The 26,822-nt window shown below is 45.3% G+C and overlaps 10 protein-coding genes across 10 annotated transcripts; 6 read left to right on the plus strand and 4 right to left on the minus strand.

The window, feature by feature from the left end:
- Positions 1 to 271: 271 nt before the first annotated feature.
- Positions 272 to 2,387, plus strand: L203_104601 (uncharacterized protein; the record flags this gene model as incomplete). Its single annotated transcript, XM_066213981.1, has 11 exons — positions 272 to 529; positions 589 to 860; positions 906 to 956; positions 1,006 to 1,093; positions 1,141 to 1,360; positions 1,410 to 1,450; positions 1,499 to 1,599; positions 1,648 to 1,738; positions 1,792 to 1,853; positions 1,907 to 1,944; positions 1,993 to 2,387. The coding sequence occupies 11 exons, from the start codon at positions 272 to 274 to the stop codon at positions 2,385 to 2,387; spliced, it is 1,617 nt and encodes a 538-aa protein (XP_066070078.1).
- A 1,016-nt stretch (positions 2,388 to 3,403) lies between these two features.
- On the plus strand, positions 3,404 to 5,859 carry L203_104602 (uncharacterized protein; the record flags this gene model as incomplete). The annotated part of the gene is made up of 3 exons (XM_066213982.1): positions 3,404 to 4,031; positions 4,083 to 4,758; positions 4,809 to 5,859. 3 exons carry the CDS (start codon positions 3,404 to 3,406, stop codon positions 5,857 to 5,859), a joined length of 2,355 nt encoding a protein of 784 aa, XP_066070079.1.
- Positions 5,860 to 6,853: 994 nt separating this feature from the next.
- L203_104603 (uncharacterized protein) lies at positions 6,854 to 10,517 on the minus strand (the record flags this gene model as incomplete). The annotated part of the gene is made up of 5 exons (XM_066213983.1): positions 6,854 to 7,149; positions 7,198 to 8,035; positions 8,091 to 8,158; positions 8,216 to 9,779; positions 9,828 to 10,517. 5 exons carry the CDS (start codon positions 10,515 to 10,517, stop codon positions 6,854 to 6,856), a joined length of 3,456 nt encoding a protein of 1,151 aa, XP_066070080.1.
- Positions 10,518 to 10,864: 347 nt separating this feature from the next.
- L203_104604 (uncharacterized protein) lies at positions 10,865 to 11,524 on the plus strand (the record flags this gene model as incomplete). The annotated part of the gene is made up of 5 exons (XM_066213984.1): positions 10,865 to 10,951; positions 11,005 to 11,057; positions 11,105 to 11,240; positions 11,292 to 11,408; positions 11,459 to 11,524. The coding sequence occupies 5 exons, from the start codon at positions 10,865 to 10,867 to the stop codon at positions 11,522 to 11,524; spliced, it is 459 nt and encodes a 152-aa protein (XP_066070081.1).
- A 52-nt stretch (positions 11,525 to 11,576) lies between these two features.
- Positions 11,577 to 13,320, minus strand: L203_104605 (uncharacterized protein; the record flags this gene model as incomplete). The annotated part of the gene is made up of 5 exons (XM_066213985.1): positions 11,577 to 12,016; positions 12,069 to 12,590; positions 12,640 to 12,779; positions 12,831 to 12,984; positions 13,041 to 13,320. 5 exons carry the CDS (start codon positions 13,318 to 13,320, stop codon positions 11,577 to 11,579), a joined length of 1,536 nt encoding a protein of 511 aa, XP_066070082.1.
- A 180-nt stretch (positions 13,321 to 13,500) lies between these two features.
- On the plus strand, positions 13,501 to 15,883 carry L203_104606 (uncharacterized protein; the record flags this gene model as incomplete). The annotated part of the gene is made up of 3 exons (XM_066213986.1): positions 13,501 to 13,716; positions 13,768 to 15,004; positions 15,054 to 15,883. 3 exons carry the CDS (start codon positions 13,501 to 13,503, stop codon positions 15,881 to 15,883), a joined length of 2,283 nt encoding a protein of 760 aa, XP_066070083.1.
- A 35-nt stretch (positions 15,884 to 15,918) lies between these two features.
- On the minus strand, positions 15,919 to 16,276 carry L203_104607 (uncharacterized protein; the record flags this gene model as incomplete). The annotated part of the gene is made up of 2 exons (XM_066213987.1): positions 15,919 to 15,974; positions 16,024 to 16,276. 2 exons carry the CDS (start codon positions 16,274 to 16,276, stop codon positions 15,919 to 15,921), a joined length of 309 nt encoding a protein of 102 aa, XP_066070084.1.
- Positions 16,277 to 16,572: 296 nt separating this feature from the next.
- L203_104608 (uncharacterized protein) lies at positions 16,573 to 22,360 on the plus strand (the record flags this gene model as incomplete). The annotated part of the gene is made up of 13 exons (XM_066213988.1): positions 16,573 to 16,768; positions 16,836 to 16,945; positions 16,992 to 17,113; positions 17,235 to 17,810; positions 17,857 to 18,127; positions 18,175 to 19,003; positions 19,065 to 19,288; positions 19,340 to 19,606; positions 19,657 to 20,545; positions 20,593 to 20,852; positions 20,903 to 21,316; positions 21,370 to 21,439; positions 21,486 to 22,360. The coding sequence occupies 13 exons, from the start codon at positions 16,573 to 16,575 to the stop codon at positions 22,358 to 22,360; spliced, it is 5,103 nt and encodes a 1,700-aa protein (XP_066070085.1).
- Positions 22,361 to 22,652: 292 nt separating this feature from the next.
- Positions 22,653 to 23,749, plus strand: L203_104609 (thymidylate synthase; the record flags this gene model as incomplete). The annotated part of the gene is made up of 4 exons (XM_066213989.1): positions 22,653 to 22,707; positions 22,755 to 23,231; positions 23,278 to 23,693; positions 23,744 to 23,749. 4 exons carry the CDS (start codon positions 22,653 to 22,655, stop codon positions 23,747 to 23,749), a joined length of 954 nt encoding a protein of 317 aa, XP_066070086.1.
- Positions 23,750 to 23,913: 164 nt separating this feature from the next.
- On the minus strand, positions 23,914 to 26,630 carry L203_104610 (uncharacterized protein; the record flags this gene model as incomplete). The annotated part of the gene is made up of 9 exons (XM_066213990.1): positions 23,914 to 23,980; positions 24,040 to 24,242; positions 24,298 to 24,372; positions 24,421 to 24,503; positions 24,559 to 24,788; positions 24,835 to 25,495; positions 25,545 to 25,558; positions 25,606 to 26,478; positions 26,608 to 26,630. 9 exons carry the CDS (start codon positions 26,628 to 26,630, stop codon positions 23,914 to 23,916), a joined length of 2,229 nt encoding a protein of 742 aa, XP_066070087.1.
- Between the last annotated feature and the right edge of the window lie 192 nt (positions 26,631 to 26,822).

Genomic DNA, 26,822 nt, shown 5'->3' on the forward strand with positions numbered 1-26,822 from the left:
CACGACAAAACGCCAAAGAGCTATCTCAGCCACCAAAACCTGCCAAAAATAGAATAAAATGCTTGGCCCAAATCTCAAATCCCGAAATGCATACCGGTTACCCGAATGCCGGCATGAAGGAAGCACTCATTTATTGGCTAATTACGATATAAGCACGTGCCTGGAAAGAAGACAGTTAACCATAGTATCCCGAAAGAGCAGTGGAAATAGATATATAAGAAGCGCTGAAAAGCTTTTACATTTTGATTTGTATACCTATCCATTATCCATTATGGCGGCCACAGCTACCTTGCCTCACGAACAAGACCTTCGCTATGATGGCGAATCAGACACACTTCCCGCCCGCCAGCACTCTGCGTCCGCCAAAGACCAGCTCGCAGTATGGCACGCCAACCGGGGCACCAAGCCGTTCTGGAGGTGCATGATCCCCAGCGTGCGACAGCCTGTGGGTGGTGAAGAGCCTGAAACCAAGAACCCGTTCAAAATCATCCGTACCGTCTCTGGGTTTGGATGGCTCATGTTCTTTTCGGTAAGAAAATCGTCGCACTCCATGCCATAATTTCCCGAGATCACTCACGCTTCCTACAGGGTTGGTTGGCGTGGACCGTCGACGGCTACGATTTTTTCTGTGTGTCGCTGACACTCCAGGAACTGGCAAAACAGTTTGACGTGTCTAGCAAATCCATCACCACCGCCATCACACTTACGCTGCTCTTCCGCTCTCTAGGCGCGGTGATTATCGGCCTCTGTGCGGATAGGTTTGGACGTAAATGGACGTTGGTTTGCAACTGTCTGTTGATTATGGTGTTTGAACTCGGGTCTGGGTTTGTCAACACTTACAAGCAGTTTTTGGCGGTTAGGTGGGTTACAGTGTTGTGTGTGATATGTTGCTGACAAGTGTATAGGAGTTTGTTTGGTATTGCCATGGGCGGTATTTGGGGTACTGCTGCTTCTACGTAGGTTGCTTGCTGGTTGTGTCGTTGTCACAACGCTGACCTGGTGTAGTGGACTTGAAAATATTCCTCCCATCGCTCGTGGATTATGCAGTGGTATCCTTCAGCAAGGTTATGCTTGTGGATATCTGTTGGCCGCTGTGAGCAAAGGCTACAGCCTGCATGATACGAGCTTACTTGTTTTCAGGTGATTAATCTTACTGTCGTTCAGCACAGTCGATATCACTGGCGTACCATTTACTTTTTTGGCGCTGGCTTCTCCCTCCTCGCTGCTATTATTAGGGCGTGTCTTCCTGAATCCGAGCTGTATATCCTTGCCCGAGCAGAGGCAAAGGCAAAGGGCATATCCAGCAACCAAGCGACAAAGAACTTCATCCGGGAATTGGGTAATATGTTTAGAACCAACTGTAGGTCGAGTGTACAGTATGAATGCCTCATACCTGACGAGCGCAACAGGGCTGCGCTGGATTTGGGGCGTTTGTCTAATGACATTCTTCGTGAGCTTGACAAGTCTATTCTAGGTTTGGTTTGACTGGTTGCGGTAGAACTTTTTCTCCCATGGATCTCAAGACTTGTATCCTACTTATCTCAAGGTTACAAAGGGCTTTACATCGAGGCAGGCTTCGATCGCCACTATTATCTCCAAGTATGCCTCTTGTCAACTGTCGTATCAAGGTTACTGAATGCTTTGCAGCTGTGGTGCTATTACCGGTGGAACCATTGCTGGTTACGCTTCACAATACATTGGAAGACGATTTGCCATTTTGATATGCTGTGCTTGGACTGTGGGTGTCTTTTTGTTTTCAGTTTTGACATTTGGTTAATGGATACACGACAGGCTGCTTGGATTCCCCTTTGGATTCTGCCCAGCAGTTTCGGCGGGCTCTCAGCTGGTGGTTTGTGAGTGGGCTGTTGGAAAGCATAATCGTCAATGTCGCTGACTATCCATTCAGCTTTATCCAAAGCGGTGTCCAAGGTGCATGGGGTATTGGTAGGTTGCACGTTATTTCTGAATAACACTCTGACTCTGGGCCGTTAGTTCCTGTATATCTGTCGGAGGTCGCTCCCCCTGCATTCCGAGCCCTTTACGGTGGACTCGTGTACCAGTTGGGTAACATGGCATCTGCTGGTTCGGCGCAGATCGAAGCCGACGCGGGCGAATCTCTCAAGCTCAAGGGTACTAACACACCCGATTATGCAGCCATCAACGGTATCCTCATTGGCGCTGTTATCGCTTTCGGTATCATCGTCGTCATTTGCGGTCCTGAAGCGGACGGTTCTCACTTTGAATCAGCCAAAGTTGCTTATGAAAAGGGTGGTGGGGAAGTAGATCCCACTCAGTTGATTGAGGTGCATCAACGCCATGAAAAGCCTGAACTTGAGCATGTGGAGACCATTGAGAAAGCAGGTCATCAGCACAAGGAGATTGTATGAGCACCACTTGACGGTTGTATAATAAGTTGGTTCTCGGATGGTTAAAAATCTGGTCATACTTTCGGTCAAAATGTATCAGATCGTGTACAATTATGTATCGTAATTATGAACGATCAAGCCAGATCAAGATGAAGCAACGCAACTCTCTCTCAGTCAAGCTATCATTGTGAAAGTTGCAGAGAACGTTGTAAGATTAGAGAAGATTTTCATAAAACTCTTAGTCACTTGCAAAAATTCTCGGTCAAGGTTTTCTACAAGATCCATTAGCAAAGGCAAACAGACAAGTAACAAGAGCTGCTGGCAGTTTGGACATGCTTGGAGTGCCATCGGACGGAGTTGACTCGGCTTGCTCAAGCCAGCTGCCAACATTGTCTGCACAACGTTTCGCTAACCCATCTCACTCTGCTAGCTATACCGCGGGAAAGTCCCATTGTCCTCCAGCGTGTGGTCCTACTCCATGATAATTCCATAAGAGCAATCTGTCTACTCACATATTTATATCCTTTTTGCTCTTTCCGAGCTCTCCCTATGCCAACACCGCCTACCATCTGCCATCTAAGCCTATCTACATATTTGTCTTCGAAATGGATAAAATCGAATGGGAGTACAAATGCAAAATGTTAAGCATTACAAAACAACAACAGTTGAAAGCGGCTAGATGTAAGTATGTTTCTGCGTGTAGCGGCGCGCCTAATTTATTCTTATAGGCGTTGCACAGAACGGACAGGCGGACATACCAGCCATGTTCTGTCCGGACACATCGACACGTGAAAAACGCGTCACGAGAAAAATTAATGTTGGTCAGGGTCGTGAACCGTGCCTGGATCAAGTTGGGTTTCGTTCAACAAGATGATGGGTTTTTTATCTCACCATCGCTGGAATTTCATTTTATCTTTCTCTTTCATCTTTCCATTATCATATTGTTTTTTTTATTGCTTATCTAATTGTCTCTTTTTTGGCTTGATCGACGTCGTTTGTTTTGTATCCCTACAACTCTCGTCAATTGTTTTTTCGTCATGGCTGGCCCAGCGAAGCGTACGCGTAACGAGGATGAGAATTCTACTGCTTCTTTTACAACCCCTCTAAATACTGTCTCGACATTGACACCGTCAAGACAGACTGTCGAACCGGATACTATGAGAACGACGCCTCCTGCGACACGTGCAAACTCGGCATCGCGGAGGCCTGCTGTGCGATTAACCCTGTCGACCACCCTATCCTCCGCACGCCGGACAGACTTGCTACCTCCTACTCCTTTTTCCGGCCTTTCACCGGCCAGTCAGAACTCATCGTGTGTCGAATTGCAGGCTGATGGTGGACGTCTGTACCCTGTCACTAGGGCTGCTAGCAATGGTACGCTGCTACGTACACAGTCTGCACCGGTCATGGCCTCACCCATCTCTGTGAAAGATGCCGTTATTGGCGGCTCAGAAGCTGCTCCTAAAGGTAGCGATGGGTTGGGGCTGGGTGATTCGAGGAGGTATGGAAAGGGCAAGGAAAACATCCCTCCTAAAAAGGATGAGGAGCAACCATCCGAGCCTGCCAGGAAAAGAATGAGAGTGACCAGCAGAGGGAACTATAGCGGTCAAGGACGCAGAAGACGGAGTGTCAGCGTCACAAGTGTGCGCAGCGAAACTGCCGGCAGTGAGCTCATATTGACCATGTATGGCGACTAGTCACTAATCACAATAGCAGGCGGTCGGCATACATCACTTGCCCCTTCCATTTCTTCAATGTCGATAGGATGGGGTGGTGGTTTGGCCTCTCCGTCACTCTCACAAGCCTCTTTGGGCGCGCCTTCCAATGACGCTACATCTCGTATTGATCGTCTGCCTGTGTGTGACAAGGCTACTGAGGAAGCCGGTGAATCGATAGAGCATCGACCCATCACCCGAAGTCTCGCCCTCTTGCCTACACCACCTCCTTCTACTCCTTCGAATGAAGAAGACAACCTTGCCGAATACACGTGCGCAGACAGCTCTCTCTCTAGCAGTGCAGAGACAGAAAGTGCACCTTCCAATGCTTACAGACAGCTCAAGGCTCATCTTCGTTTATCGACTACGTTTGACGATGCTCCAGTTGATGAACAAGTCGTAGGCCGACAAGCCGAAAAACTTGCCCTTAGAAGGTATCTCAGTACAGAAATTTCTGAGGATGTGGGTATGTATGTTTCGGGGCCGCCTGGAACGGGTAAAACCGCTCTCGTAAATGCTTTGGGCAGGGAATTGGTCAAGGATGGCTGGACAGTTGTGGAACTTGGCTGCATGGGAATCAAGCCTTCAGAGATTTGGAAGAAAATTGCGTTGGCCTTGCAATGTGGAAAAACTGAGAAAGAGGTCAGAGAGTTTGTCGGTTTGCAAGAAAACAGGGTGTGAGTTTGAATCACTAAAACCAATTATATCGTTCTAATTTCACGTAAAGTCTCATTGTTCTCGACGAGATTGATTCTCTGATGCCTCCGCCTCCCGCAATTGCGCCAGCCTCCACTTCACACCTTCTTGCAAAGCTGTTTTCTCTCCCTCTCACTTGCCCTACTACCAAGCTTGTTGCTATCTCCAACACCCTCGACTTGACTGTTCGCGCAAGACTTGTTCTCCCACAAGGTCGACAACCTGACGTTCTCCCATTCAAAGCATATAATCAAGAAGAGATGTCTGCTATTATCAATGCCCGCGTGAATGCCGCCAACGCTGAGCCTGTCAAAGTTGATTTTACCGCTATTGCTCTTTTGGGGAAAAAAGTGGAAGCGCAAAGCGGCGATTTAAGAATGTGTCTTGATGTTCTTGGCTCGGCTGTCTCGCTTGCGGAGGCAGAATGGACAAAAAAGATATCGCAGGCTGCCAATGATCCAGAACCAAAGCCTGTTACTATGACCAAAGTGTCCGTTTCGCATGTCATGAAAGCCTTCACTTCTCGAGCCTCTCGTCTTCGTGCTGCTGCTGGCTCCTCTGCCAGTGGCAATTCCATCACGAGTAAAAAGATCAAGTCAGTGCAGCTTCAAGGCAAAATGGTCTTTGTGGCTCTCTTAGTCTATATTGCGCGTGTCAGAGTGGGCCTGAACGGATGCCCTTCCATTGCTAGTGGATCCAGTACCCCTACCAGCTTGACGTCTATCAGCAATAATGTCCCAGCGTCTACGCTTTACACTACCTACTTTCATCTCTTGTCCCACTCCACATCTCCCATTGCTCCAGCTGCTGAACATGACTATCAAGATCTCCTTTCGAATCTCGAGACTCTTGGACTCATCGCAGTCACCCTGTCCGTTGGCAGAGGCTCTAACGTCACGAATGTCTCTCTATGCATCGATGAAATGGAGATTATGGAAGGTTTGGGACTTGTAGAAGGGCAAAATACAGGTGTGGCAGAGGAGGAAGTCAAGAGAATTTGGGATCGAGAGAGCGCAAAGGTGAGGAGAGTGAAGAAAAAGCTGGCGCAGGCTTCGCAAAAGATTACGGAAGTAAGTGCGTAGATGTGTTTTTGGAGAGAAAGAATTGTCAGTCCTTATTTGTGCCATGCGGCTGCCTGGATCTTGCTCAGCTTCTTGGATCTTTTCCAATCAAGTATCTTTGTGAACCGAGACATAGAAATCGGCCAGTCAAAGCTTGAATCAGTGATTTGTGTGTTTTGTACGTTTATGGTATAGTAGAGTTAATATCAGGTATGCTATTCTGTTACACGTTTTTGGTGATGCTACAATTCCAACTACCGTTCACTGTACTGACAATGTATACTTGCTTTGTAATGCACTTTTTGTTCACTACCACGTAAATCCGTTATGATATTATATTCACACACACTTACCTCCCATCAGTCTTGAAACCAATCTCTGCATACTATGGCTCGCTGGTTAGATACGTAAACTACTTTTCATACTGTACCATTCAACTCAGTGAAAACTAGTACAATAAATAGTACGAGATGTTTTAACTTGTTGCTTGCAGATTTTCATCTATGAGACTGGTCAGGAATGACGATGGACCAACATCTTTGCCTTGACTATAAAGAACTTCTCTATATTACTCTTGAACTCTACTAGAAGTACAACGTAGCGTCATTATATAAATGCGATAGGACTGCTCTCCCTCTTCAACATTAGAATTCGCTTTCATCAGTATCCAAGTAGAAAATATGGTTTAATTTAGTACACCAACATTTTAGTCATTCCAATAAGATGTCTGCATGATTGATGCTCTCAATTAATAATTATGGATAGAGTCTAGTCCTATTATCATTAATGGTGTCCCATGGCAGTAGACATGAACAGCAAGGCATATTTGTAAGTATCATCAAAATTCAATTGCTGCATTACATCGAGTCGTAAGCAATATATTATACCATATATTCGTCCACCAGTCATTAACTGGTCATACCAATGGTCGTTATTGAAGAGCAGGAACCCAAGAATGGAGAAATAGAAAAGCAAGATCCAATATTAATGCGTGTGTCAAGTCCTTTGACTAACTTCAGGCCAGTCCAAACCTCTCCCTATCTTGGTCTCTCAACCATTGTCCTTCACCATACTTTTGTCTTATAAAGTCTCTCATATCTTCAGTGGTTGATGGCCTTGCACCATCTTCGAGTTTAGCTTCCCAAATAGCATTACCGCGGATGTTGCCCCATTCCTGAGCTGAAACGACTTGTTCAGGCGCCCAGTTGTCCATATCTACAGAACGTGTCTTGGATATGTGCGTTCCAAGAGATCTGTGAACCCCTACACAGCGAATACAAAGAAACAGAACGATAGGAGTGTTATGAAGACCTGACCGAAGCATTTGAGCCTGATTTCTAGCTTAGTTGAAGAACTCACTGATCGTAGCCCATCGACTTGCTCTCATGCCTCCACCACAATCAGCACATCTCCTATTCCCTTCCTTTGCAGCGATCGTTCTAAGCGCAGCCTTTTCATCAATGTCCATTGACCCATCATCACTTTTTGATCTTGTGAATCCCTCGCCACTGGGACGATGAGGGCGATGATGCTTGCGCACAGCTTCCGACTTAACTCGACGCTTGACGTTATTTGGATTGTCTGTTGGATGATGTCTGGACGAAGGAGAAGAACCGAGGCCAAGACCGGCCATTTCTAGAACTCTTTTTTCAATTTCGCCGTCAGCCCATGACGATTCTCTACCTGTAGATGCACTGAGGTTGGGCAGGAATTGATTTTGCGGTATAGCAGGAGGTGGAGGGACTCTTTCGGGCGCAGAGAGTGGTAAACTTTGGCGATTGGCCGTTTTACCAAAGACAGGGCGCGAAATATCAAGACCACCAAATGAATTGCGCTTTGCTTTGTCTGGATAATCGCCATACCCCCCGCTGACACTTGCCATGGCACCAGAAAGCTTTTCTCCACTTTGTTTCAGTACCTTTTTGAGACTTGTCTTTCTGATCCTAGCACCTTCTTCTCTACTATACTCCTCCACAGGAGTTGGCGGCATGGATTTCCTTCCATTTGAACCAAGCGGACCAAGCCCCAGTCCAATGTTTCGGGAAGAAAACCCCAGTTTGTATTTCGAACGAGCCGGAAGAGCGTGATCATCATATGCACCCGACGAGCCGCGACCCTTGGTTTGATCGATTGTTCGTACAGTCGAGGTGCCATTGATGCATGATTCGATCGCATTGCAGATGGCATAAAGCCATTGCTAACTTTGTAAGCGCCAGTTCGGTAGTTCCATTGCACAATAAAATATATCCTACCTTCATTTCATGGTCCGAAGTGGCTTGGTATAAACGGCGGCCTTGTGAAGGAGTTACAATTTCGAAAACTATTACTCATTATCAATTAAGTGTTTAGCATATACAGAGCTTGGAAAAGGGCCCACCAAAACGTCTATCGGTTCCCCTACCTTCTCTGACACTCGCAAACTTCAGATCAATTACCGCATGCGCGCTTCCAGGTGGCCCTCCTGCGCTATCTCGATACTCATATATGCTTGAGTGATCCAACACCACCCAGTACTTTTCCCATTTCCCTTTTCCACCTCCACTTTTAGTTAGACCCTCCCACGTACCCAGGCTCCAGAGGGAGCCTTCCTTTTTTCGTCCAGCTTCTTCACGAAGCTCATCTTCGTCTCCCCCTGCCCCAAGACCCCCAACGCCACCAACAGTGATTGTTGTAGTGAGACGATCTAACTCAATATTGGATTGAGAAGTGTTTTGGAGTGAAGGACGAAGATGATTGAGTGGAAGGGTACTATCCATGCTATGTCTTAGTTTCTCGCTGCTACTGGCACCTAATCCTAAATCTGGAATGCTTTCGAATGGTGAAGGTAAGCGAAGGGATACATCAAGTTCGCTTGAGCCACCAGACGCCGAAGAAGACTTCAAAGGAGATACATAGTCTCTACCTGGTATCTGGACTGAATGACAGGCCTGCATATGTGAATGAGTCTCTTTTGATAATGGTGAAAGGACAACAGAGGTAGGAGCGTTTGACTGAGAACCGGTAAGCGCAGGACGGGCTGACTCATCAGCTGTAGGTATATTGATAGATGTTGGGATAACGCTCGTAAAAGAGGGTGGTTTAAGAGGTATTCGGTCAGGAGCTTCTTGGTGTGTAGGGAGTCTGCCAAAAGCAGGCATAGTCCTTGCGTCGCCTTTTATGTCGGATCTCGTAGATCCATCAAAGCCGTATCTTGCAGATCTGTCTTGTCCAAAAGCCAAAGAAGAACTAGACGCATGAGGAGAAGAGTGCAGGCTTTGTGAAGATGACAAGAGGTCACGTAATCGTCCCCCTACAGATTTGGAAATTCTATGCTTTTTCTGCTTTCTGTACTCTACGCCAGCCGATGAAACACTGGCCATGGCGTTTCCGCTATTATTGCCTGTTTTTTCCTGCTCCCCTATGCAGGTGTCATCCAACTCGGCCTGTCTTTTGGTCACCTCATCTTCCAAGAGTCTCGTTTGATGCTCTCTCTGAGCCCATGCTGCAAGAAGGTTGGATCGGGTTTTTGAAAGTTGAGCAAGACATGTTGAGAGAGTAGCCTTGAGATACTGAGGGGTCTGAGGAGGAGTTGATAAACGGCGAAGTGGGGCGGGACGAGAATGGGAAATTTCACGAAGGGCAACCAAGGCATCTTCTTGCAGTCCATTGGTTTCACCCTCCAATTTTGGTTGTTCCCCCAGCATACTAGCTACCCAGCCATAAAGCCCAACAAGAAGATTTAAGCATTCTTCCGAGCTTGGTGGGACAGCTGATAGTAGAGCAGAGTGATGGGTATAACGAACAAGATCCCATGAAGCGTGTCGTACTGCTTGAGCCATGTCATGGGCTGGTTGGGATCTCATGGAGGCTGGAGTACCCGGTGCATACTGTCCGTGAGGGAGCGGAGGAGACTGTGGTAACAGATAGACAGAAGTTGCATGGTAAAATTGCTTGGCAGTAGCCTATAGTTTCGTTAGTAAATGCTGTTCCTAAACAAAGTAGCAACAAACCTCATATCTGACTTGTGCGCCACTTCCAGCTAGGCCTCTTCGCTTCAAATGGGCCTTGACGTCTTTCAGACTCTGTTCCACTCTAATTTCCATTTCTTCCCTCTCCCTCCGTCGCTTATCCCGGCTGAATTTACGGATACCATGATCTTCCCAAACGCTCTGCTTTTTTTCTTTGGCTTGTATGTCGTAGCCTGCTTCTAGCCATCTGGATAGCTCACCTACAGCGCCGAAAAGGTCGTCCTCTGCCTTTTCAAGCTGCTCTGATAGAGTGTGGACGACCGCGGCGTACGCAAGTACATTCTTTGAAAAACGCTTCAATGTAATGGCTGAGGCATCTAACGCAGATAGAGTGTGTTTGAAGAGTAGCGAGTCCGGCATAGGTTGGATTGGCATAATACTTTCTTTCTGAGGTACACGGCCCTCAGGACTAATTGATGGATCGAGAACGTGTCCGGAAGTAGCTCTGGGAGTGCCATGATCTCCAGCTGACGGCAATTCCGACAATGAATGACACGCAGAAGAAACTGTAGAATCATACCCGGTATTTGAAACGATGCAAGGACTTGGAAGAGGAGAGATTCCTTGTTCTTCCGAGTGTGAAGATAATGACAAGGGAGATGGTTGTCGTGGGACTGGGAGAAGCGGAGGAGTGCTGTCTCTTTGTGGGAATGGCACTCCGTGGTGTGCCATAATATCATGTACAGTTGATGGCGGGCGGTTAATTATGGATAGTAAAAGTAGAAAAAGAAAAGAAACAACTCTTTTAGTTACAATTTAACAATTATGGCTATATCTATTCTAGGAACAGAATCGAAAATGAAAACAATGTATCATGACGTGGATTTTTAATGAAAAATCACGTGATTTTCACGTGGAATGACGGATGATGCTTTGGGTTTCAATTTTATTTTATTTTCCAGATTTTACTTTTAACTGTAAGCAACTTTTGTGACTTCTTCAATTTTCAATTTCTGAGTCCATAAAAACCCATAGAAAACACATACGGCGCTCCGTAAAAGTAGCTACAAAAATCCAATATGGCTACCAATTTCGATCCAGAGACTGCTGGGAATGCAGAGGAAATTGAAATGCAGTTTGCAGTGAAAACTGTAGAACATTTGGAGGTGTGTAAGCTGTTGGCCAGAGGGATAAAGATGGCCGCTGACTATTGTGTTAGGCTTATGAAAAGGTCTTGCAAACTATCCCTCCTAAGCTCATCAAATTTACTCCGTGAGTCATATCCATTTTTTATCAAGGCAGTTCTGACATGGCATTAGCATTGACGATGAACTCTATACTAACTTCCTTGATGAGTTCCCAGAGTTTAAATTTGAGGATAACTTGAGATCACTGAATGAGGATGAGATGAAGTCCGCAAAGGGCAAGGAGCGATGGAGGAGGTTCCTCATGCCTGCAAGTCTATAATATTTTGAATTTGTCTGCCATCAATTAATACACATTCAGTATGAGAAGAGAGTAACAGATTACAACTTTGGCACACTAGTTCGGGCACGGTCAGACGAACTCTATGGGCAGGATAACTCTATCTTGGTAACTCGTATCCAGTTCTTTGCTATTGAAGTGAGCCGAACAAAAGTTATTCTAAAGCGACTTATTAACACAGATTGTAGATCGCCAGAAATAAAGCTGGGCTGAATGACAAAGTGTACGACGAGGCACAGGCGAAGAAGGCTTAGACTCTTTCTGCATTATAGTATTGTATAATAGCGAGACTTCAAGAGCATTATGCTACTTATATCTCTTGTCACGGTCCCTATATCTATCCTCGTCACGTTCGTCTCGTCTTCGTTTTTCGTGCTGATCATAATTCCCTTCTTTGTCTCGCTCATCTCGCGCTCTTTTGTGGCCAGGGCTACTTTGCCGTCTGTCGCGATCCCGACTATGATCTCTTTCCCTCTCTCTTTTCCTGTCGTGATTACGTCCATAATCTCGATCCCTGTTTCTTTGCTCACTCTTTCTTTCACTATACCGTGGCTTCTCATCTTCTTTCTCATCCCGATCTCTAAACCCTCTTCTATCTCTGCCATGGTCAACTTGCTGATCTTTTCCCCACGGCCGAGATCCAGAACCAAGGGTGGCAGAATTGGCTCCACTTGCACCTGAAGACAAATGGGGAATATAAACACCGCCTATCATGTTAAAATCGTTAATGTTGTTATTGGGACAATCTGTAGATTTAATTAGTATAACGAAACATGCAAAGTGACTACAAGTCTGCACCTTTTCTCAAATGAGGTCCACCGCAATTGAAGCATCCTGATTGTGGACCTTGTGCTCCACTGGGTCCTCCTCTCGCCGCTGTGCCCCATCCGCCTTGCGTTGTATCTTGGTCAGTCAAATGTGTGTATTTTGTCCTTGATGCTTTTCCAAAATCTCGAACTTGCATAACTTTTGGAAGAAGCGTCATATCAACAGCTGATTCTGTTGCACCGGTATAGTCTCTGTTGAGCAGCTCATCGTCTTGATGGAAAGCACCTTTGTGGTAATATTTTTGTAGGAAGCCCATCTGGCCCTTTTCTTTTTCTCTTGTCTTCCTTGCATGTTCGAGATCTTCTGCCAGACGTTGTTCCTCAGGCATGGCTCGTCGACGTTCGATTTCCTCCTTTTCAGCGTCGCGATCTGCTTGGGCTTGTTTTTCACGAAGAAGACGGGCGAGTTCTCGAGCGCGCCAGGCCTCGAATTCCCCCGAAAGGTCGAGGCCGTCTGTGTCATCGACTTCTGGAATGACATCCACTGCTTCTTCTACATTTTTATTAGATGTGTAGTTTATTTTGATCTTCGGTGGACTTACTTTCAGCCAGCTCACGACGAATACTTTCTCCAGCCAACTCTTTTGAGTCCAACTTTCTCTGGGCTTCCATTTCTTCCTCTTTCTTTCGTGCTTCCTCAGCTTCAGCTGCAGCCTTTTCTGCTGTCATATTTCTCGCGTTTCTCATAACAAATGTAAGAAAAGGTAATAATCCACAAATTCTAAAAACTTACTTGGGAATGAAGACAGGACGGAAGGCTGGTTTCTTTACCTCTTCTTCAGACTCTTCCGATGATTCGTACTCGCTTGATTCCTCTTCAGTCTCGCCTCTAATCGCCGGTTTACTTTTTTCATCCTCCAGCTCAGATTCCTCTTCTCCCGACGACTCTATCATTACTGCTTAACACCTGTGCACAAGTAATCTGAAGCTTGTCTAGACTTACCTTCTTTTACACCCCCATCACCCGCTTTTCGTCCAACCTGTACAGCTTGCAAATCCATTGTTATCGTCCCATGGGTCTTCGCCTTACTCAGTTCTCTCACGTCCGTAATCACCCTCCCAGCTCCTCCAGCGACAACGTTCTTGTCAGTTTGAATTTGCTTGAGCTGCCTTTTTTGCGGCTTGACTTCCTCTTCTTCAGACTCTTCATCTGATTCGGAGGCAGACAGTGCTGTAGGGGCTTTTCCTTTGAAATAACGTATTTTGGGTGGTTTGGGAGGCATTTTTGTTGCTGACAAGTTGGAGAAGTCAAACCTAATGGTTTTTATTGTTGTTGCGATTGCCGACGGGATCAAATTGAAATTTCAGTTAAGCAAATCTCCACAATACATCTTTTCTAATTCATTCAAAAAAAGTTATCAACTATCATTATTGGAAGCTTTCAACGGCGAGATCAAACATAGATGATTTGTAGACAAACCTGGAGGGCTCTTGGAAGCTTACAGCAAGCAGCGAAACATGCGTCTTCCAAACCACTCTGCCCTACCTGCTCTGCCACTGCAACTTTACAAAGACGGCACTATAGCTCTGTACCTTCCACACGAAGCAGAGGAAGGCCACTAGCTTCAGAGTTCTCTGTTGGTCCTTCTCGACCAAAATCTCAAAATAATCACAAGCCTGTGTGTGGACTTTTACTGTAATATTCCTCGGAGACTGATATGTAAGGAAAGCCCAAGAAGCTCGACACGACAGATTCTCTCTTGCGTGCCCAATTTCAGACTGTCTTTCACTCACACGCAACTGCTCCTAACCCCAAGCAAGCTCTCAATGTTGCTTTCCCGCTCGTATTCAGACGAGCTGTGCGTCCACTACTTGAGCCACATCTACTGACAATCAGTATGCTAGTTGCACCTTTATTGGAAGACGAGAGCTCATCAGATGATGAAAGACGGCAAGTGCTGATACTCCTGGGACATTGTTATGGACGCATAGCGTCCTCACCGCACTTAGATCCCCTTCGCGTTCAACATATTTCCGAAATATACTCAAAAGCTTTAGTCTTGGAAGCGATGCATGGCAAGGGCGATAAGGACAAATGGAAATCCTTATTAGTCATGTTTGAGAGTGTATTGGACAGATTGGTCAAAGAGGGGCCTACGCCTATTCTATCGCCAGAAATAGTCACTGTCTGGGTTATCTTGAGGGTAAAAACTGGGGCTGTTGACACGGTAAAGAGCTCGTATATCTGGCCACAGTTTCAGGAAGTCAAGAATTATCTCTCAAGGACTCTTGTGTCTTATGGGGAGACACAGGAGAGATATATGGATGCTGCTGAGGCTCTGATGAAACAATCTGTAGAGGTTATGTCATCTTTACCCAAAACTATAGAGATTCTCGACCGGGAACTAGCCAGTATGCGGAATAGAGGCGACTGGGATAGCATAACAAATCTCTGGGGTAGAATAAGAGCAGGCATACTCTATTCACCAGATCAAGCAGAAGGAATTCTCGAACCATCACCAGAAGTACGGTATCATGTTCTATCCTCTTTTCTCCTTACTTTCAAAAGGCCTAAATCTAACTGGGCGCGCCTGCATGTCAGCCCACCCCCACCATCATATGCTTTGCGCGCTAAGGAAGTGCTTAGCCTCTGTCCTGTTCCACTTCCTCGAACAATTGCATACGCTCTCCTCGCGCTTCGTGTACGTCCTGAAGACAATGTAGGCCTTCGAGCAGGCCATGATGCATTTTCCTTGGATACCGATGAGCGTCTTTCCGGAGAAGGAGATGTGTTGAGCAATTTAAAGATGACTTGGAGAGATACTGAGGCTAAGGATTTGAAAATGTATATGATATACATTGAAGGATTAGGACGACTGGGTGATTTAGATGGTTTAAAGGAGGTTTGGAATGAGCTGGTCACCGACGAACGGTGCAAGGAACTTTACATGAGAGAAGAAGGCCTCCGTGAGTGTAACATAGTTGAATCGACTAAACTCACTTACATGATATATAGCCACTTCTGCACCTTTTCCGCCCATTCATGCTCTAAATCATATGATTTCTGCTTGTCTTTTGATACCTGCCGACGGACCCCCGCTTGCGTTTGACCTATTTGCTCAAGTCACCCGTTCTGATTCTGCTGTGTCTTGTAATATCATCACTATCAACACTATTCTTCGTCATCATGCACGCGAAGCCAATATTGAGGCGATGTCCCAATTATTTGAACAAGCAACTCATTTCAAACTCCAACCAGACGTTGTCACTTATACCACACTTGTACAAGGTTTACTGCGGGCTAGAAGGTTGGATTTGGCCAAGAACGCATTGGATGCCATGCATGCCCAAGGAATCATCCCAAATGAGCGCATGTGTTCAATGTTGATTGCCGACCTTGCCAAACTTGGGACCCGTGTTGGGCTTTCACATGCTGAAGAACTGCTCAAGCTTATGCATCAGAAAAACATGCGCAGCAATGAAGTCACTTGGACTGCTCTGATATCCGGTTACTTTCGTGGTGGATGGGAGAGTGATGCTTGGGAAGCGTTGGCAAGAATGGAGAGGTTAGGTATTCGATTGAACAGGATTGGCTACAACATGTTACTCAAGCAGGTCAGTGGCACTGAAGAAGGTCTGAGGACAGTGATGAGTCTTTGGAGAAGACTGCTGAAAGAGGGCATCAATCCCAATAGCGATACATACTGGCTGGTGCTAAGCCCATTAGTGAAGGAAAGAAAGATGGAGCAAATCGACGAGGTACTAGCAGAGATGAAAAGTCGGGGTTACCGGGCCGAAAAGGGAGCATTGGCGAGATTATTAGATAACATCAGGAGATGGGGCTAGGATTGCATTGTACACCTGTTATATCTTTACTTGGGTTATAAAAGGCCGAAAAATGCACGACCAAGGCCTACTGTTCGCCATCTTTCGTATGCTATAAGACCTAGTCAATCCCCTGCATTGGATTATAAAGAAAGACGTACCCCGAAAAGCCCAATGCCTTCCAATGTACTTGCCAAAGTAAGGTATGACAATAATTGAAATAACCATTTCCATCTGTCGCAACGATTCCTCCCATTCCTCCTGGATCAAAGCATCCAGTTCCGAATCCGAGTCACCGCTCTCGCTTCCAGTGTCAATCTCAGAGCTCGTCCCAAACGACGATGGATATGAAGGGGTATATGTTTGTTGAGACTGGAGGCCAGGTGATGGTTGTGGACACCAGGATATGGACATTTCCTAATCCTTTGATAGTTCAATGGAATGTATTAGCGTACAGCAAAAAGATTTCTGAATTGTCTAGCCGAATCGTTTATTATTTTTAATATGATTAAAAGTAGAAAAGAAATAATAAAAGATGGAATCGACAATCATTTCTTGGTCGTATCTCCGCCGGAACCAAACCCCCGTTCAGCTGGAAATCTATCCAAGTCTCTATTGTATAACAGTATAACAATCTACCGCCATTATCATGTCTTTTTATACAATTCAGCCATTATTGTAGTATTCAAAAAGAAATAGGAGCAAACAACATGCCAGCAAGCTCCCGGCATCCACCTAGTGTCCACCATTATGGCAGTAAAGCATCCGCCAAGTTGAAACTAGGAGGGTCAAAAGCGCCAGTCCAGCATCTACCAGTGGGAGAAAAGAACATATACGAAGACGCAGAAGTGGAAGGTTTCGGCCCACCAACATGGAGAACTGTGCTGCATAAACAGATTGATTTTGGTGAGCGAGCCAACGGGCTGAACGGCCAACCGTTGTAGACGATTCATGATTCTTATAACTGTGGTAGGCTTTCCGGATTTCTATCCTTCAAGACCAGGGCACAACCAACCTGAAGATGTCCTTACCGAGGAGAATGTCAAATCTGGGTTTTCCGGGCGACCTTTTGTCTCTGAAGTGGTATGTGATGTACAGTAAGATTGGTGTTAGTAGCTGAGTTTACAAGGCCGAGACGTTCTCAATGCATGGGCCAATACACCAGCATCTTTCGAGCGGCTGTCTGGATATGCTCATGAACCTTGGAAAAGAGCTCATTGAAAAGCAAGAAGAATCCATGCCTCAAATTGGGTAAGTGTCTTGTGTTATCATTAATCCTCATTATACGTCGAATCGAACTTCGTTTGCCTTTGGGCTCTTTTGCTGCTAGGTATCGTGAGGATGGTAGAGGGTCTCGGCTGATTATGTAAAGCGAGCGTACTTTTCGGATACCTGTTCGAGTGACATACAACGACACTAAACGTCTTCAATTTCTTTCAGACCTTGCGAATCCAGCTGTACCTCTCTATCGCCTTATGAGAACTCCAGTGCCTCATGGCTTCAAGGGGGTAGAAATACTCGATGCCATGTTTTCGCCTGCTACAAGCATCAGGCAACCTGCGAGTAATATGACGCTTCTAGCAGATCCAATACCAATAGATCGCGCTGTATGGTTTATTCGTGTAATTGGAGCAAATGAAATATCTGTGCACAGGACTAGGCAGTCTACTATAACTTCTTCAGTCACTGCACCGTCTCCTGTAGCTGCGACGCCAAGCTCGACGACGACAGTCAACGCTGCGTCACCAATGCCAGCATCTAGTAACGAATGGTATTCTCAAGAATTCACAAACACACTTATCCAATGGTTGCGTATCCAGTTAGGGCAGCTAGCTTTACCGCCTGAAGGCCAAAACACCAGTGCATCAACAACAAGCAAGAATCTTGGTAGTGGCATCCTCCAAGATGAGAAGGCTAGGGCTAAATGGCTTATAAAATGGGATTACAGGTAAATAATGTCGCTCAATTAAGCGCTTTGAAGCTTACTCATGTAGCACTCGACTGCTCCGAGAAATGCATGCTAAGGATTTACTGTCCAATCGTCTTTTCTCAGGCTGGCTAGCTGAACATCTTTCCCAAGTTAATCTAGCTCAGTTGGGGTTTCTGGCACAGCTTGTAGGCGAGTATTTAAGTGATATGATCAGGCACCTAGATAGCGCAAGGCATTGTATCAGGGCTGCCTGCGAAATACTGACATTATTACGGGAGTCTCCTGTCAGAGACGTACTGGGAAAAGTAGAAGCTATGCTGGTAATCATTATAAAAGCATGTTATTGTTTTTCCCATCAAGGGTCAGCTAACGTTTGTGTCAGTCTCTGTACGAAGCCAATCCTGATGTTTTGCTCAGCCCCGTGACTTGGAAACGATATTCTCCCCTTATCTCCTCCATCATACGCAATACCACATCTCAATGGACAAATCTTCAACGGCGAAATGAGGCTCTACTCTTCAAACCCAAGATGAACGAAAACCCTTTTAATCCTCGTCGGCAACAGATGGAAGAAATTACCAAACTTGACTCCATTTCTGAGAATACCAATATGCTTGACCTGACTCGGTCGTATTTTGATGGTGCATCAGCACCTAACATCGCCTCTTTGGATCTTCAGCGACTAGAAGAAAAAATATTCATGCTACTTGATTGGGCCATGGGCTTATTTCAGCTTGGTTCACACAGACCTTATGCGGCTTATACACTTCTCAAGCATTGGCAAGGACAACATAAAGAGTATCAAGCTCGACAATCACGACCTGATACGGTTGATTTATTTGAAATCCTTTATAAATGGCTTGATACGGCTTCGGCAGCAAGAGACGAGAGCAATATTGAGGCAATTGGAATCACTATCGGCGAAATGATTCGTCGAGGTATGTTCTCATATGGTCGATATCTCCAGACCCTCATAGCTGCGGGCCAAAGTGCTCGAAATCGAGCTCAACAAGAATTAGAATCACATCATCTTACGCTTCTCAAAGTTATGCCGACGTTTGTATTGGCGAAAGAATTGTTACAACAAAGAAGAATTGCATTGAGCGGAGATGATGAGGAAACCAGAAAGAAGGATGATGCCGAAGAAGAAGCCATCCTAGATGCATTCAAGGAGGATGTGAAAGAATACATACCAGAGATCTTTGGTCTTGGTAAGCGGCTTGATTTCTGAGCATAAGTTTACAATGATGCTATTGTTGATGCTTCTACTAGAAACTTATGGTCGGAGCGAAGAACTGCGACAAATTGTAGATTATCACTTGCCATCCACCTCCCAAATGACTCGGTATCTCTATGTTTTCGTGAGACCCTCAATAACTATTTCTGCAAATGCGATATTTAGTAGCCAAGCTGGAAGATCTCCCATGAATGCGTCGACCTTTGCTAGAATCACTCAAGTATTCAGGCAATGTCATGGCTATGCTACTATTGCCGATGTGAGTAAAAATCTTTCATAAAGCTCGTTATCTAATAAGTATGTTATTTAGTTTATGATTAGAGCCCTTCTCGAGGCTGAAGACGACGATATTCTTGATGTAGTTTTGGATATTATTCAGCGCGATGCCGATATCTGGACCTCAATGGATCTTTGGCCTCGCCTGGGTGATAAACTTCTTGATAGGCATCATATTCTTGAAAGCCGAGGAAAAGAACATGTTCGATTGATGAAGCTGTTGCGAAATTTGGTTCAGAAGAATAGGTTGATGCCAGATGACCAAGAAGAAGTAAATCACTTATCACTAAATATTGTGAGGGTATGTAGCTTCAATAGAAGATATAATCACATTGGCTAAAAACATTGCAGTCTCCTCACTCAGAGAATTTAGGACTTTTATCCCAAGACCCGCTAGAAATCTTGCCGCAGATTTTACTAGGTGGTAACAAGGATATAATCTCCACTATCGCACCCGCTCTTCATCGCCATTACGGCTTTTTTCACCTTTGGTCATCAAAATGGTGGACTCTTATTATTGATGTCATACAAAAAGCCGAGTCTGAGCAGAAACTATGTCTCTATCGGATGATTAGTAAGCATATGATCGCTGTTTTCCAAGAATATCAGGAAAGCTTCGATTCTATCGTAGGATCCTGGCTTTCTTCCCTCGCATCTGCCAGATTGTTGGACATATTTGGCAAGCACACTAGCAAGATAATGACCCAATTGCTCCTCTTCCTTGTCTCTCACAGAGCTCTATCAACCACAACCATTTTTGATAAAATGATCTATCCTATCTGGAAACTGACCCTCATGTGGGCACTCCCTCCTCGTAAACGCCTTTCTTCAGAACAAATACAATCTATAGTATCAACTATAGATCTTGTCTCTCAGCTTCTTGTATTACCACCACTTGAATCTGAACTCCCTCCAACTCTCCTCACTGAAGCCATTGTAATACAAGCGTCTCGTCAAAATATCTTTCAAGACCATCATGTTAAACTTCTCATTCAGCACATGCCTGTCCTTGTGGTATTTGAGCAAAACCAACTCCTTCCTGAACAGACTACTACAAAAATAGGTGAGATACTGAATAGCTTGGCATCGTCAGCAGAATTCAAGACTGCAGCATTTCGACATCTCAGTATTCTAAAAGATGCCTTCTTAGCTCGGGAATGGAGCGGTCCTGGGATGGGTCAAGAATTAGAGGGAAGGATGGTAGACGTCTTGAAATTGATTATGTCTGAGAAAAGAACTCGTAAGGACGTTTCTTTCAGCTTAAGCATGTTCTTGACACGTCATTAGAATCTTCTCCAAGAACTGGTATACCCAGTATAGACGAATCAGGACGATTTAGCGCTTGGCAATGGACGCGTATCGTTCTTGAAATGCGTTTGGAATTTAAAGCTTTAGCGATGAGGATTGCAGACGGCCAAGAAGTTGTCGATGCCAAGTGTACACTTTCTCAACTGGTGCATTTGACATTGGATAGAGAAACAAACAGAGATGATACAGACTTGCTATGTGAAGTCTTTCGAGGAGTTGATACAACAATCACACATGAAGTAGGTATTAGACGAGTAAGCTTTGCTTGTGAAAAACTGATCATCAACAGATTGTCGCTGCTGGCATGGACCGTCTTTCAAATTTGTTGGGTCAGGCAATTGGTGCAGAGACGCAGCAACAACTTGAAGCTTTCATCGACTCTATTCATCAAATTCTTCGCATAGTACATTGTACAAGCAGGGAATCAACCCAGCCCATCACAGAGTCTTCGGTTTTAATTGCCCGCCATAAGCTCCTCGATCTGTTGGCTGTCGCTTTGCAGACCATAGATAGACACATGACAACTGGTGTTGATTTTCTGCTTCCCCAAGGGATCTCGCCTCCTCAGCCAGGTCATTTGTTGGCTACTGTTATGACATTACTGAAGTTTGTACTTGGCACAGATACAACAGACAATGGGTCCCTTACGGCACCCAAACCAAATTTTCCCCATCTAGCTGTGTGCTTTCTGAAATCTATTGTAGTAGGTGATCTGACGGTTTACGTCGTCGATTTACGTCTGACATAAACTTATAGGCGAGCGAGACTATTCATGATCCAGATTGGATCAAAGAAATGTGTGATATGCTTGCCTATATTATTGACTGTATGTTGTCGGAGTGGTCCCTATTTGTGTCTGACGTACTTATCAGGTACTCCCTTCCAATCACGTCTGGCATGCCAGGCAATATTATCAAACGAGATTGCCTTGCTTAACACTCAATCCGATTTCAATTTTTTACCTCTACTAACATCTTCGATCCTCTCCATCACTTCAATACAACGCAATATGTCACTTACAACCCCAGATACTATTGATGATGACACTCATAATCCTTCGCTTTTGCTTGATGACCGGCGTTGGGAGTTATTTGAATACATGGCCCCTCCAAAGCGCAAGATAGGCCCTCAAGACCTTTTCCTTTCCAGTATTACTCTCAAGGATCACTCGTCTATCCCAATCAGTCTTTTCAGCCCTCGCTTAACTCGGGATGCGCCTCCTAATGTTGGCACTATGGACATCTATGACGAAGCTGGAGAAGACGACAAGTCGTCACTAGTATTGACATTTTCTGTTGATGAGCCCGAAGGTCAATGGAAGAATTTTGCGTCTGAAAGGGATTTAGGCGTTGGCTTTGCGGGAGAGCCAACATGGGCTAAACTGAAGGCCACCAAACTTTACTCCCTTGACAAAGACGACGAGGATTGCACAGTGCTGAAAGAATTCGATATATCAACAGCCTTATCTCAACCAAGAAAGAATCAAAAACATGCAAAAGGACGGTATATTAACGAAAGATCTAGCAATGACTCAGTCACAACAAATTTAGAGAACAAAGATGAAAGTGACTTGGAGGAACCGTTGGCCAAGAAACAGAAAACGACTTCAGCAACTGCGAGCAAAACAAGTGGGAAAGCGCCTGCACGTAGAGCAGCAGGAGGCAAAAGTGTGCCACGGAAAGCCACAGGTGGAAAGACCACAAGAGAAGGCGTGTCAAACAAGACGAAGGCAGGAAGGAAGAAATAGTTATAAGGCGTTTCAAATGTAACCTGTTCCAGCATCCTTAGAGCAAACCGTAGCCACAGTCATAATCCATCTTTCCATTTTGTGAAATTAATCCTCTTATACTTTATTTCTATTTCGTATGTTATATTCTGGAATGACGTCACAAGTTATTTTCTTGCGAGACGCGTCGCGAAAACGGAGTCATTTACAAATTAACTTAAGTACGCGTTTTAATTATTACCTTTTTTCATCTTTCATCTTTATTTTATTTTTTTCACCTTTCCATCTGTGTTGGCGTCAAATACTTTTAAAAATGACTATCTCAAGTAACCCCGTCGGTGAACAGGAGAGGCCCAAGACAGATCACGGCTAGTCCAGCTCTATCATGGTCAACTTGTCTCTGACACAGTTATAGAGGAATATCAATACCTCGACTTGATCTCACGCATTATTTCTACCGGCGAAGTTCGCCCAGACCGTACGGGTACCGGCACTCTCGCTCTATTTGCTCCTCCCGCTCTGCGTTTTTCGCTTAGCAATGATGCCCTTCCATTACTCACTACCAAACGTGTCTTTTTACGAGGCGTGGTTGCTGAATTACTCTGGTTCATCTCGGGGTGCACTGATGCTAAAGTGCTGCAAGACCAGGATATACATATATGGGATGGGAACGGAAGCAAAGATTTTTTGGATAAAGTTGGATTGGGTCACAGGAGAGAAGGTGATCTGGGGCCTGTTTATGGGTTCCAGTGGAGACATTTTGGAGCAGAGTATACTGATGCGGATGGAGATTACTCGGGCAAGGGTGTGGATCAGCTGCAAGATGTGATTGACAAGATCAAAAACAACCCTACAGATAGGCGAATTATTTTGTCTGCTTGGAATCCCAAAGGCAAGTCTTGTCGCTTTTTAGGCGTTGGTTGGCTGACTTTTTTTAGACCTTCCTCTTATGGCTCTCCCACCATGTCACATGTTTTGCCAGTTTTTTGTCACTCTTTCTCCCGTTGAGGATCCAGATGCAAAGCGCAAGCTTTCTTGTTTGATGTACCAACGTTCATGTGACCTTGGTCTTGGAGTCCCTTTCAACATTGCTTCTTACGCCTTACTTACTCACATGATTGCCTTCATTACAAATACTGAACCTCACGAATTAATCCTGCAAATGGGAGACGCGCATGTCTATAGAGACCACGTAGAACCGCTCAAGACACAGTTGGAGAGAGAGCCTAGAGCCTTTCCAAAGCTCAAATGGGCCCGAAGCAGGGATGAGATTGGTGATATTGATGGTTTCAAGGTAGAGGATTTTATTGTGGAGGGCTACAGACCTCACGGAAAGATTGACATGAAGATGTCGGTAAGTCCCGCTGTGGGTAAGATCAGATATGGTGACTGATCTTGTGAAAGGCTTGAACTATTTAGTTTTTGTTTATGATACTCATATCACCTTTTTCCTCATAGTCTGGTCTATTCAGTCCTTGATGAACTATGTTTGATTCATATATTCAGACAAGAAATATCATACAAACAATCTAATGCTACATTCATTGTTTCATAAATGTCTTCTCATACAAACTTTATCTTTTCGACTTAATTCTGGGCGCAGGCAACATGAATGTTCTTTCTGCTGCATACGCCTTCATACTAACCGCCATCATCAGCAAAAAAACTTTACGCAATTTAGAATACAAGTTAATACCTACAGTTGTCGAATGGTAGAAACAATCTCAACTGCCTGTTTCTGATTTTCTGCTTCAAACTCATATCTCTTTTGTGCCCCATCTCTCCATACATTTATCTTGAATCCACCAGCGCGACCCGTGAGTTTACATTGTGCAACAAGTGAAATGTGGAATGAAGTAGTTTTCATTGAGTCAAAGAAGGCACGTGATTCGGATGGCATAATCTGGAGTGAACATATGTGAGCATAAAACATAAAACATAGAATATGAATAGCATACGTGAATGTAATCTCCATCGATGGCAAGGACACGCTCATGCCGACCAATAGCAATTTTACGTTGTACCGTAAATTTCTGGATCCATCATGAGCCTTGGCAGCAGCATTCAAAAGAGCAACCGACCTTATAAGTCTGAGAAAAGTCTGTAATGCCATGCCCAAACCTTTGAAATGGTGCAGGTTCGGATTGTCTTTTAAATATTGATGCTGTGGTGCATATCAACTATTGTGATTTCGACCATTTTCAATTCCATGCACTTACCACTTGGATCGCCACCACGCCGATCATCGATTCGAAGACCATGTTCCACTGCCCACGTTCGCTTTACCAGAGCCAGCTCTGTCCTCCCTTCCAAACTTGCTACGGTCCTATCCAGAGGGAGCGCAAGTGTGAGGTCTGCAAGGCAAAGTACCCAATCTGTTGCAGGCATCTGAAGACGTTTTTTCTTGCACAAGACCTCGGTCAGGTCTGCAATGTACATATCCGACGGCCTAAGGTTGGTCAGAATGGACAACTATCAATACGGCGAGAACGTACACATTGATGGTCGTTGTGAAGTGTACATCAGCACTGACGGTGACTCTCACTTTAAGTCTCGCTATATCGCTTCCCGTTGAGCTCAACCCACTACTACCTTTCATCGCAGTGGAGGCTCCTGATCGAACTTGGGCTAAAGTGGACGGCGCAGCAGTCGATGAGGGTGAGAATTCAGAGGAAGCCAACGATGAAGCTGCAGTGGCTTGCTGGGGTGGTACCAGGCCAGGTCTTGACACTCCAGCAGCAATAGATGGTCGAGTGTTTAGTGGTAGAGCGAGTACACGAGAAGGCCGCCGTATGATGGAAGGAGCCTTTACAGCGTTTTGTCGAATTTGATCTTCTGTCGCTTTGACAATGGCATAAGACTCATAAATGAACTTTGATATTTTGCTTTCCCTATCCAAGGCGGGAAAGTCCTCATCTACCTCTCCATCATCCTCCACAATCCTCAACCCCCAGCCCACTGTACTCCACTTGATCTCATTCCCCTCGTCTTCGAGTTTGGGTTCTCTCCTTTCATCCCAATACCTCCAAAGCCCATAGCCCAAAACTTCTTCCACCGTAGCATCTTTGCGAACTTTTCCCACAATGGGTTGTGTGGGATTCTCTGAGTGAGGGAAGTATAACTCCAGCGAGACGAACGACGCACCGGGAGGGGCAGCTGTTGATGAATAAAGCGAATAGAATGGGTTGATGGGTGTTATAGCCACAGGTGAGACAGGTCCTGCATTTAAATCATTAGGCGCCGTAGAGACTAGATGCGGGATGTACTTATTCAGAGCTGTCGTCAACGCTGAAGTTTGTACCGAATTTTCGGCTGGCATGGAGACGGGAATCGGCCTGAAATCAAGTTTTTCCATCGTACCATTCGTTTCTATTGATACTCGTCTTGAATCTGAAACAGCCGTAGCTTCGTGATTTTCTTCTTTGACTTCTGCTTCTGCCGCCTCTTCCTCATCCACATCACTTCCCTGATCTTCTAGACCACCTACCATTCGAGCTTGCATTGTTTGCGTCCCAACGGTGACAGTCATTCCCACAGAAGAGTCGCGCTCTTCAGGAGTTTCCAACGCAGCTACACCTAATCCTAATCTGCCTGAGCCGGAACCGATGGACATTTGACTTGATGATAACGTCTTGTGCAACAATCTTCCGGCGGCCTCAACACCCACACCTCTTCCTGTGCTCAACATGCTCGATGATACGTTTTGAAGCGATGCATTAGATGGGCCGGGCATAGGCGCAGAATCCGCTCTCGGCCTTGGCTTTTGTGCTGACGAGTAATTTACGTCAGTTTCGGTATGCAACTTAGCCTCCTCTGCGAGCGCGGCAGACTCTTTGGCCTTTGCAGTCGATCTAGGAGATGATGGGACTGAGGCGACAGGCGTGGTTGAATTTGACCGTATGATTTGATTCTGCCGAGACTCTCCACGCGCGACATACCTCCCTGATACTCTCATTCCTGCACCTCCTGTCCTGCCTGGACCCATGATGGTCTGCGTATAGCTTAATCCACCTTTTCTATCCCCTTCCTGACCTATGACGAGATAGCTCTCTTCCAGCGGTGGCGAGTCGAGAGCACGCCTGATTTCGGGCCATCGGTCTATATCAGCCAAACCTGCGGCAGTGATGTATGGATTCAGACTAAAACCTGGGTCCAACGAGATGATGCGGGGTGTCAATGGATCGTCAGTGATGCGAAGAGAAGACAGGCGGACTGCTTGGAGAATATAACTGAAGGCCGTTAGTCCGTTCTGGCAGATTATAACTTACTCTATATCTGATATCATTGCCATGTTGAAGTTACCTTTAAAGATGCTAATGAATCAAAACTATCTACAAGAAGAGCAGGCGGCGACCGCCGCCTGCTTTCCAGGGGGATTGAATAAAATTCACCTCCACCACTGGATGTGCCTAGTTGCCAGAATTTCAGAAAAAAAACCTCTTTACAAGTATTCTTTTATTTTTCATCCACATCAAAGAAAAGG

Source organism: Cryptococcus depauperatus, chromosome 5 (assembly GCF_001720195.1).
Source record: "Cryptococcus depauperatus CBS 7841 chromosome 5, complete sequence".
NCBI classification, from domain to species: domain Eukaryota; kingdom Fungi; phylum Basidiomycota; class Tremellomycetes; order Tremellales; family Cryptococcaceae; genus Cryptococcus; species Cryptococcus depauperatus.